We start from the raw sequence: 12,387 nt of genomic DNA on the forward strand, positions 1-12,387 counted from the left end.
CCATTCTGATGCTCGGTTCTAGCTTCAGCAAGTCATCTTCACCACGCCTATATGCCTAAATGCATTCAGTTGCTGCCATGTGATTGACTGATTAGCACTTTGAGTTACCAAGCAATTGAACAGGTGTACCTAATAATAAAGTGGTCAGGGAGTGCATATCTTATACAGGTTGGTCAGCATACATATTAGGAAGGGGCAGGGAGCTTTTTGAAAACTAGTTAGGTTTAGCCTGGAAAAAATGGAGAGCGCGGAGGGGGCTGGGTGATTTCTACCAATACAGAAAGTCCATTTAGCTTTGCAATTTTAGATCAATACCTTTCTATCAGCAGAGACAATAGTTCACTTGTTCGCTATTTTATCTTTCACAGTGAGAATATTATTTTATTGTAGAAAAAGAAAAGAATATGGTGCAGACATAACCGATTACAGGAATGTATGCAGCACAAGTAAATATATTTTCACACCTATGGTACAATAATTCATCAGTACAATTTTTAAGGCATGGGTGTCCAAACTTTTGACTTCTCTGGTCCACATTGAGTTTAGAGAAATTTCCTCGGGCCGCATATAAAATATATACTATAGTTAAGGTATATAAGTAATAAAGTAAGTAGTATAAGACCTAAGCGCTGACCATAAACAAGATGTAGAAACCAGGCAGAGTAGAGTGTGATAAACGCAATATTAGCAGCCAATTCTAAGTAGTGTCACCACATACATTAAAGCAAAAGAATAATAATGAATCGGCACTTACTCAATCACATAAATACACATGGACAAAGCAAGAATACATTAGAGCTACAAAATATATTAATAATGATAAAATGATTGATAATAAAGTGATGTGGTAAAGTGCACTGTGCTAAAGGTGCAAATAAGTGAACCACAATAAATTATATAAAAACTTCAATCACTGAAAGGAAACCGATAATAAAGTGACAGTGAATCAAGGTGCACTGTGTTTAAATCTGATTCAGTAAAAAATCTGATCAGGAGAGCATAAAAAGTGGTAAAAGACACACTATAGATAAATGGGAAAAATAAAAATATATAAAGAGTATAAATACCCCCAAAAAGCTGGGGAGGGGGGTAACAACAGCAAATACTACAAAGGTTAAAAGTCCTTTGTAAAGCAATAATGACGTAGTATACAAAAGTTCATAAAAGAGGCGATAATCTTAGTAAAAAAGTGCTGGTGTCTAAGCAAGTTGCCAGGTGTGCGGGAAACTGGAATAATTCGGTAGGTGCGGGAAACGTAATCACTGCGATGGTAAGCATGTATCCATAAATAAGTGAAATGGCCGCTCACCTCCAAATCACTCATAAAGAGCGTTTGTACCAATAGGTAACAGGTTCTCCAATGTGGATGGATCAATCCGCTTTCCAGTAGCCAAAGGGGTCACTTCTATGAGAGGCTCCTTAATCCCTTCTAGACAGCCAGCATCAAGCATCAATGGATAAATTGTCCTGAGCAGGGTTTGTGGCTCAAACCATAGATAAAAGGAAGGACTTCATAGTGTAGTAAGTTTGTAATACATTTATTGAAAAAAAAACATAAAACTCACATTTCAGAATATGAATAACAGCGTAGTGGCGTGGCAGCGGTATGGCGGTGAATACTGGTAGTTTTCGGTCTCGGCCAAAGACCGGAAGTGACGTCAGACGGCTTCTCCCGACGCGTTGCGTCACAGCACAACGTGACTTTATCAAGGGATAAGTAATAAAACGCTGCCGCGCCTTTCATAACTGAGCTTCTCTTTTGGAAATACTGTTTGTCTGGCTTTAATGCTAATCCAACAGCTTTAGTACTTTGAGCTACTGATTCAGTAGATGTATACAGATTGTTTACACTGACACCCTTCTTTCCTTGGGGATACTATATTCTCTGGAATCCGTTATGTCTCTAATTCAGTAAAGGGGTTCCCTGTCCTAGCCTGTCCTGTAAAGGGAAATGTAGAGAATGATGGCGCCTCGCTTTGGAATGTAGCAATATAAATGTGAAGCTGCCTGATGAACTTAAATGGAAATAAAGGAAGTAGTGAGGCGCTAACACATGGGTGCAATCAGTCATAAATATAATCTAAAATCAAAACCACAATAAATATATAATAGTGCTGTAAAAATCACCAGATGTGTTTAGTATCTCTGCGAATAGGGAAAAAAAATATCTATAAATATAGGTGATGGTGCAAAAATGCAAACCTGGCTGTATGGTGAAAAAGGTAAAGTGCTAGTGCAATATTCCTATATAAAAGTTCCAAAACAAGTGACCATTCTTGTGTAATTTAAGTGCTTCTTCTCTTAGTGGGGTACAGAAGTGACGTAGGGGTTATCTGATCCTTCACCCTGTGAGCTGAGGTCACTTACCAGAAGCACTAGGGACCTATAGTGCAAGTGAAGCTTAAGAGGTCTTTCAGCGACACCCTCCTCCTAGGTGAAGATTCAGGGATGATCTCCTAAATGGGTGGCTCAGAATTCCTGTGTGGGTGATTCAAAAAATACATGGAGAGCCACTCGTGGTGTAGTAATTTTTATTATGGGTAGAAGAAATAAAAAAAAAAAAAAAAAAACTCACATTTTATGGTGCCTCTTAAGGCACTTGCAACAGGCAATGAATTACAGGTACAATAGGAGCGGCTGGAGAGTGTTCCTTCCGCGTTCCACGCTACAGATTCCCGAAAACCGGACGTGACGTGCTGGACCTCAATGCATTTTGCTGATCATAGCATCATCTGGAAAGAGAAGAAGCACTTAAGAAATTACACAAGAATTGTCACTTGTTTTGGAACTTTTATATCTTATATGGACTTTCTGGCAATCTTCATTTTTTTTAATTTTTATGGTGTGTCACCTTTAGTGCCGGTTCACACTACCGCGGCACAACTTCGGGGGCGACCTGTGAAGTCGCGTGCACCACGACTTCGGCGCGACTTGCACGGACTTCATATAATGAATGTCAATGCAAGTCGCTCCGATGTCGCCCCGAAGTAGTACAGGAACTATTTTCTAAGTCTGAGCGACTTGAGTCGCTCCTATTAGAACGGTTCCTGTAGCACTGCATGGACCGCGACTTGTCAGGCTGACCAGTCGCCTGACAAGTCGCGGTAGTATGAATGGGCACTTATAATTATATTTATATTTGTGTTCAACACTTAGAGCTGGTTCACACTACCACTACCAGAAAGTCGCCCCGTGACTTGAAGAGACTTGTTTAGAGACTTGGAAGAGACTTGTGCACTACTTTGAAGAGACAGGCGACTTTGTCTGTGGGGAATGCCTGGCTAATCTCTTTCTTCTTCCTGGAAAGTCTGATAACAAGTCGTGTCAATTAAGATAAGGAGGCAACTCCCATTGAAGTATATGGGACAGTCGGATCACAGGTCGCCTCAAAGTAGTACAGGACCCTTTTCTGAAATCGGAGCGACTTCAGTAGTGTCAATTAAGACGGCACTGATTGATTAACATTGCTTTTGTTATGTCAAGCTACCTGGGGCAACACAAGTTGCCTCACAAGTCGTGCTAGTGTGAATGGGCTCTTATCCTCGTATATCTAATTCACACTCCAATCCCTTTTCATTTGTACTGGAGTTTTTTTCTATACAGTTTATTGCGTGAAGCAACTCACTGACTTATATTATTAGATGTTTTAGTAGCCTGTCCTGTAGTGTGCCTCACAAATAACATACCTAGTAGTAAAAGTGACCCCCCCCCCCCATATTCAGGAGTACTTGGTTAATAATCTCCATTGCTACATAAATTTAAGTCTAAACGTAATGCATGTGCAAACTGCCCTGATTGGTAATTGGTAGGATACATTTACTCAATAGTTTGGACTCCTCCAACTTTTGTAGATCATACATAAATAATCGACATTATGATTCTTGCAGAAATGGTAAAAATGAATTGATTATATACGTTGGAAGGATTTGATTCCTGGTGGTCCCATTGTATTTAAAAAAAAATGCAACAAACAGACCCAAGGCACTCAACCATAGAATGGGCTAGCAGTTACAGATGCATCTAAAATTAGAATATCATCAAAAAGGTAACTTATTTCCATAATTCAATTAAAAAAGTGAAACTCATATGTTATATAAATGCGTTACACACAGAGTGATATATTTCAAGCATTTCTTTCTTTTAATTTTGATTGTGGCTTACAGCTAGTAAACCCAAAATTCAGTATTTCAGAAATGTAGAATTTTGTGAAAAAGTTCAATATTGTAGACTCATGGTGTCACACTAATCAGCTAATTAACTCAAAACACCTGTAAAGGTTTCCTGAGCCTTTAAATGGTCAGTCTGGTTCAGTAGGTTACACAATCATGGGGAAGACTGCTGACTTGACAGTTGTCCAGAAGTCAGCCATTGACCCCCTCCACAAGGAGGGTAAGCCACAAAAAGATCATTGCTAAACAAGATGACTTTTCACAGAGTGCTCTATCCAAGCATATAATTGGAACTTGATTGGAAGGAAAAAGTGTGGTAGAAAAAAGTGCACAAGCAACAGGGATAACCACAGCCTTGAGAGGATTGTGAAGCAAATGCCATTCAAGAATTTGAGAAGAGTCACAAGGAGTGGACTATGGCTGGTGTCAGTGCTTCAAGAGCCAACACACGCAGACGTATCCAGCACATGGGCTTCAACTGTCGCATACCTTGTGTTAAGCCTCTCCTTAACCAGAACCTTCCTGGGCTAAGCCGAAAAAGTACTGGGCTGTTGCTTAGTCAGTTCTGCATTTCATTTAGAAATCAAGGTCCCAGAGTCTGGAGGAAGAGTGGAGCGGTACAGAATCCAAGTTGCATGAAGTCCAAAGTCAGTGCAGCCCTCTACCAGGAAATTCTAGAGCACTACATGCTTTCCTCTGCTGACCAGCTTTATGGAGATGCTGATTTCATTTTTTAGCAGGACTTGGCACTTGCCCACACTGCCAAAAGTACCACTACCTGATTTAATGATCATGGTATCACTGTGCTTGATTGGCCAGCAAACTTACCTGACCTAAACCCCATAGAGAATCTGTGGGGTATTGTCAAGAGGAAGAGGAGAGACATCAGACCCAACAATGCAGACAAGCTAAAGGCCACTATAAAAGCAACCTGGGCTTCCATTCAATCTCCTCCATGCCACACTGCATTGATGCATTAATTCATTCAAAAAGAGCCCTGACTAAGTATTGAGTGCATACTATAATGTACGTGGTCATACTTTTCAGTAAGACAACATTTCTGTATTAAAAACTTTTTTTTTTTTTTTTGTTTTTTTATTAGTTTTGTGTAATAATCGAATTTTCTGAGATACTGAATTTTGGGTTTTCACTAGCTGTAAGCCATAAACCTCAAAATTTAAAAGAAAGAAATGCTTGAAATGTATTACTCTGTGTATAATGAATCTATACCATAGATGAGTTTCACTTTTTGAATTTAATTACTGAAATAAACTTTTTGATATTCTAAATTTTTGAGATGCACCTGCATGTGTGGGAGTAACATGCATCTCGTTGACCCAGACCCGTGCTGTATGCAATCCAGTGAAGGAATGGAGATATCCAAAACAGAAACACAAAGGCTATATGCTGCACACTGGTAAAATCAAGATATCCGTGAGAAACAAGTAGATAACTTGGAGGATGATGAATAAATAATTAAAACTTGCTTCCATATAAACCATGAATTAACATTTATTATTTAGCTATAGATAAAGCACGCAGTCCAGATAAACAGTCATGTGTGAATGACCCAGTCTAATTAAAAAGGTAGAAAGCCCAAGTTTACAAAGGCCCAGCACTTTGTAAAGGAAACGGACTCAAGGGTCACATACCAGCCGGAAGGCTCACTGGGATCAGCTGTTGGTGTCCCTCAGTGAAGGCACACTTCGGTGTGGTGTGTGGTAAATCTGGAGCCCACCAAGAAGATGGCCGCTCACAGTGTTCCCTAGAAGCCGAATGTGGGCTGTCCAGACAAATGCTATCAATGGTTATACATTGGAAGCACAGGCCTGGCTCAAGGCTCACTCTGGCCTCTTCTACTCAAAGATAGTGGACGCCAAACCTGAGTGGATTTGATATCTCACATCAATTACCTAACATGCTGACTGGATGGGAGAGAGATGTAGGTGAATTTGATGAGGAAAATGGGAGGCTGCTTTGACTATGCTTCCAAATCTTCCTATCTCATAACATATACTGATTTTTATTCTACATAGTTGTAAAACCCTGAAAAAACTTTCAATGGGGAATCTCTGATTTACCTGCACGCCCCAGATGTTGCCAAGGCCCAGGTACTTTGATCTATGTGTTATGGAGATGCCTAAGCTTGTCAGATGCTGGGAGACAATAGTGTTGATAATTAACAGTGTTACAAATATTGATCTCAAACTCAAAACACACACCTCCTCTGGAGAGACCACCTTTATGCCGCCCTTCTAGGGAAGAGTATGTTAAGTGGATTACACACTATTAGAAAATCAGATGAATGATTTGAAGGTGCGTATCATGATGTAACCAACAATGGTATTACCTTGTACAAAAATTCTCAACAACAAAGGCAAGTGTTCTTTCTTGTTCACGATTTCTATGTTCGTTACCACCTTCTTCCGAGTCATTCTTTGCTTCTGATCGTGCATGTATTTTTCTCTTAAGGGCCGTACACACTTGACAAAAATCGGACGAAATATCCTCCGATTTTTCTCTCTTCTCAGCATTCATAACCGTTTTTAGTTGACAGTGCATAATGTTCACGAAATTTCTCGTTCCTTTTTTTTCTTTTTTTTTTTGGCACGTTTGTTCCTAGACTTCCGGGTTGTCAGCAACTTCAGATCATGCGCGGTCTTTGGTATCCGATTTTTAACGGACGTACTGCATACACATTAGACGAAAATTGGTCGTCTGGGGACGGACGAAAAAATTTTTGGTGTTTGTCCCTCCGTTTTTTTTTTCGTTCAAAATGTCGGCATCGGCTGCTGAAAGTTGTGTACACACTAGGCGAAAATCGGACGATTTTACCTCGGACGGGAATTTTCGGCCCATTTTCTACTAGTGTGTACCCCACTTTAGCTTATTTCTGTACGATTACTGTACACATTGAGTGAAAATCGGATGTTGTGTTTATGTACGAATAAAAATTCTCTAGCTTTCACCTTGGTTTCCAGTCGTTACTTGTATGGAAGTTTTCTTCTGATTTTTCTTCTAGTGTGTACCCAGCTTAAACGAAGTGGGTGTCCGAAAAGGTTTTTTAAGTTATGAAGTGGTTGGCTGTTCACTTGACCCACTTTTCTACAAACTATGGTGGCTACTACAATAATGTAACCAGTATTATTTTACCACTCAGGGCAGACTCAAAGATGTAATTAAATTACACCGTCTACTATTAAATTATCCATATTCTTCTTCAGTGTCACATCCATTATGGATCCCTCTGAAAGTGTAAATGGTGTTTGGATGTCTAACATTCTACATCCATTGTCTCCAGCATTGCAGTTACCTTCTCAATACATTGGTGATTAGAAATACTGTATTGCCTCTCCACATATTTTTTTTTTTTTTTACACTAGGTTGATAGATAACTTTGATGAATTTTTCAAAAAGCCTCTTCTTTTCTTGGGATTTATGATGTTGGCTGTGTTGTGTTTAGTTTTTTTTTTTTTTTTTTTTTTTTTTTTTTTTTCATATTCATTTTTATTGGAAATTTCAAAGTTTACAAATGTACAAACAACAGAGCAAGAAACAGTAGTACAAGAAACCAACAGGCTCTGCATGGCAAATGGAATGCAGACAGCACGATTCAAACAGTAACATACTAATAACCGTTTCCAACAAGTGTCAAAGACTAAGGAAATGCCAATGTTCAAGCTATGAGTAAAGCGCATATGGAAGTGTGCACGAAAACGCACTCAGTGGTCTAAACATCTGGGCAAACAGAGCCAACAAGACAGGGATAAGAAAGAATAGGTAAGGATAAAAGAGAATGCTGATAAGAGAGAGGTAGAAGAGAGGGGAAAAGAAGGAAAGCAAGGCAGGGCACCAGGGTAGTAGATACATATAAGGACTTGTGTCCAACTCACACATGCGATCAATTTGTGTTTAGTTTTTGATGGATTACCCCGTACCACTGTACAATGGGTGGCTTGGTAGTACTGCATCATGGTTGTATGTCATTTGTGTATGTGTTTGTTAAATGAACATGCAAATTGATAGAAGCTTCAATAAGAAAACAAAAAACTTGATTGGAAGTTTTCATATTTATAGATAGAGAATATTTGCTGCTTGCTTGTTGTAGGTTAGTGACTCAACGTATTAAAGCCAGAGATGGGAAAATTTAATTTTTTTTCCCCAAGGAGGCTTGCAATGGAAGACCTGGATGAATTGGTGGGGGTTACTTTGATTACTAAAAAATAATTTGTGTTTTTGTTTGGTGTTCGGATACAGTGTAGATATTCTTTTAAACCAAATTTTCAGTTTAAGTTGCTCTCACCCTCCCACAATACACAGGCATCCACTATTTTACTGAGGGTCTGTTAGTGACATGAGTCCTTCCTCTTTCTCGGCGTGGTGGTGGGTGGTCCCTACTCCTGCACTACTTCTCTGAGTCCAGGCAGATGTGATGATGCCTCCCTTGAAGTTACATGTATGACCGCGTCAGATCAGAGAACTAAGTTGAGTGGTGCTGGCCATCCACGAGATGGGTGGTGGCATCTAGTGAATGGAGCCTCTGATGAGGACTGCTGCAGATTGAGGGTTAGCGTTATAACAAAAGCTGCATTTTTATTTTTAGTTTTGTTGGGCAAAGGATTTACATTTTTTTTTTTTTTTTTTTTTATTTGTGCTTTAAGACCTGTGTGGTAATAGAATTGTTTTGGGAAAAAAAGGCATACTTTTTCAGTTGTGCTTTTAACTTTTCTTTCACTGTAAATTTGGCTTATACGAACCAACGTTGTTACATATGTTTTAGTAGTCATTTGTTTATTTCTCCATTAATCACTGACTAATAAGTTTTCCTTATTTCTTTCTATAGGGCATTACTTATGATCATGTAGAGTTAAATGTGTATTTAAATGGAAAGAATATGCATTGTCCTGCATCGGGCATAAGAGGGACCGTCTTTCCTGTTGTATATGGTAAGTAATATGTTTCTGGGTAATATCCTTGTTGTCACTCCTATGTCTTACCATTTTCTGTGTCCTTCACAGCTCCCAGTGGTTCCCTCTAGCTGTCTTCTGTGTCACTACAGGACACAGTAATCATGTATGGCTTAGTGGGAGCAGACTTTGGGGGACAATGCCTCTTCAACAGAGCGATGTCAAACACAAATACTTAGGCTACAGTCCAACAGGTGCTGGCGATATTACTGGATACTTGCTGGCAGAGCTAAATGCTTCATGCACAGTGGGCTTCATTCACAGAACCACATCGTATGCGGTATTTAAGTTAAGTGTTTTCCCAAATAATGCATGAGATCCTGAAAATGGCAATTAACTATTGCTTTGTTTGGTATTTTACTGTGTAAATAACGGATGAAACCGAAGTGAAAGTCAGTTTACACAAAGAAAAAAAAATTTGAATGCGGTAAATTAGTAGTTCCTGCATGCAATATTTGCTGGCAACCTTAACAACCAGTAAACTGCGTGGCTTTTAGGTAGTGGGCAGCTGCATTTTTAACAACCGATGAGTCATCCGCGGTGTATGAAGGAAAAAAAAATGCCGGCAATGAAAAATAAAGAAATAAACGGCGTGCCCCCTCCAAAATCCATACTAGACCCTTATCCGAGCATGCAGCCCGGCAGGTCAGGAAAGGGGGGTTAGCGAGCGAGGACCCTCCTGTACCATACCAGGCAACATACCCTCAATATTGGGGGTGCGGGATGTTACTCCGGCCCTTTTGTGTTGTTACTGTGTTAAGGACGCTGGCAGTAAATTACCCCAGGCTTTCACTGCTTAAATACTTGCTTACTAGGCACTTATACCCCCTTCCTGCCCAAGCCAATTTTCAGTTTTCAGCGCTGTCACACTTTGAATGACAATTGCGCGGTCATGCAACACTGTACCCATATGACACTTTTATAATTTTTTTTTCACCCAAATAAAGCTTTCTTTTGGTGGTGGTGTTTTGGGGAAGTCAGTTAATTTTGAAAAAAAAAAAACTTTTTTTATAGTTTTATAACAGGTGATTTCTCTTTCATTCATTGATGGACACAGCTCCGGATCCTTTTTAACCATTGAGTTATACTGCCCCCTGTTTTTATGGTACCTTTTACAGAGTTGGTGACCATTTTACACATTTTCATTGCAGTGATGCATATGTTACAGTACCATATGTGTTTGGTGCCATTATCAGTGTAACCTTAACAAATTAATAGAATGCATAAACATTACAGTGCACCACAAGACATGGTAATATTGTAGTGTCATTGTGTGCTGCACTGCTAAAAAAATAGAAAATTATGCTTGACGGTCTTCAAATCCATTGTGGTTTGTTGGCAACCCATTTGAACTGCCTTAATGCAAAGTGTGATAACACTTTGCAACGTGCTGCCTTGGTGTGAATAGGAACTTTGAATATCAAAACATTTGTGAAGTGCTGAGTAAATAGATACCTAACATGTCACGATGTAAAATTGCGCACACTCGTGGAATGGTACCAAACTTCCGTACTTAAAAAGCCCCAGCAACGCTTTAAAAATGTTTACAGGTTACCAGTTTAGAGTTAGAGGAGGTCTTGGGCTAAGAAATGTTGCTCTCTCTGTAACGTTAGAGGCGATACCTCACATGTGTGGTTTGAATGCCGTTTACATATGCGTGTGCGACGCAAATATTCGTTCGCTTCTGCATGCGAGCCCGCAGGGATGGCAGCGCTTTAAATTTTTTTTGTTTTATTTTTATATTTTTAAACTTTCTCTTTTTAAATTTAGGTTTTTTTTTTATCACTTTTCATATTACAAGACAGGTCCTCTTTATGGAAAGATGTGGGGTCTAGAAGACCCCACATCTCTCCTCTAGGCAGGAAGACTAAGATAAAAAAAAAAAAAACAAACAATCTCGGCTTCTCCAGCCGAGTGCACAGCAGTATTAACACCTGCCAGGCCAGACGTGGCATCAATGTTGTGCCTAGGCCTCTGAGAGTCAGAGACTGCCGGGGACCATCTGGTCCTCCAGTATTTATAGTGAACTTCTTCTGCCGGTGAATTCCTTCTCTGGCTCGCCGATCGCAGGAGTGAAGCAGTGGAAGCACCAGAGGAAGAAGCGCGTCCCCTCCTGCCGCCTGTAAGAACGATCAAGTGGCTGAACTGCCGCTATGATTGTTTTTACGGTGCAGGGATTCGCCGGCTAAAAAAGATATCTGTATGATGCCTGTAGCTGCTACCATCAATCAGATATGTCCAGTCTTGAGCTGGCAGTGGTTCAATCTGCGGACTTCATTAAATACATGTTGACCCAGATTTATTAACACAATCATTAACAAACTAATTGGAAGAAGCAGTTTCAAATTAACACATACATTTTATAGAAGCCACTATGAGAAAAAAGGAGGGAGATGATACAGGTCGTGACACATGTGGATGGTTTTGATGTATACAGCAGGTGTGCCATTGTAATGTAGAGTGTTTGATTAACCAGTTTTTGTCCTTGTTCTTCTTGCAGTGGATGACAGTGCAATCCTGGACTGCCAGTTCAGTGAGTTTTACCACACTCCTCCACCTGGTTTTGAGAAGATCTTATTTGAGCAGCAGATTTTCTAAGGACTGAATCTCTACACTTTTCCCAAAGCTGTTGATTATTATTTAAGCTGCACGATGCATACTGAACACGTGCTTTGTATTTTTATCTCAGTGGGTGCAGGTCTTTCAGATCTTGTGTGTGTAAGTATTTTACAAAGTATTGCCTAGCTGCAAATGCCACTGCCCACAGATCTTCTCTGATATTTTTGTGATATATATGGTAGATTTTGGCATATTGTTAGTGGTGTTGATTGTAAATAGGATAGTTTAGCCAGTGATTTAACGTGCATTTTTTTGGCCGTTTTAAACTTGTAAAAATAAAACTCCTGCATAAAATCAGACACCACATAGTGCTTGAGAAGTTGATTATCCAGAAATTCCTCTGCCTGCTTCTCTTAAACTAGTTTCACTTGTTGCTTGGGTCTAATTTGCCTGACTTCTGTCCTTCACATTACAGTTCTCCTCTCCAACAAAGGTATCTCTGTGGCCAGTAAGGAAGACCTCATTGGGCAAAGAAAATGGCAGTTATTATTGCTTAGCCCTGAAGTAACACCATCAAGGTTTAGAGCATTTGTCACAAAACAGAAGGTCCCAATACAAGCTGTCGCTGTAAAGAAGAAAGTTGCTGAAGTTTCTTCAGAAACAGACATTTTAAGGAATGTCCCTCACCATGC

At 39.7% G+C, this 12,387-nt stretch overlaps 1 protein-coding gene across 1 annotated transcript in view; it reads left to right on the forward strand.

Annotated features, from left to right (window-relative positions):
• Positions 1 to 11,901, forward strand: part of SPRYD7 (SPRY domain containing 7) — a 32,650-nt gene extending 20,749 nt beyond the window's left edge. Inside the window, exons 4-5 of the mRNA XM_082244322.1 lie at positions 9,013 to 9,115; positions 11,637 to 11,901. Coding sequence (XP_082100448.1) covers positions 9,013 to 9,115; positions 11,637 to 11,734 — 201 coding nt within the window. The 3' untranslated portion in view covers positions 11,735 to 11,901. The remainder of the gene's footprint in view (positions 1 to 9,012; positions 9,116 to 11,636) is intronic.
• The last annotated feature ends 486 nt before the right edge of the window (positions 11,902 to 12,387 follow it).

The sequence above is a fragment of the Pelophylax lessonae genome, assembly GCF_965119305.1.
Source record: "Pelophylax lessonae genome assembly, chromosome: 2".
NCBI lineage: Eukaryota > Metazoa > Chordata > Amphibia > Anura > Ranidae > Pelophylax > Pelophylax lessonae.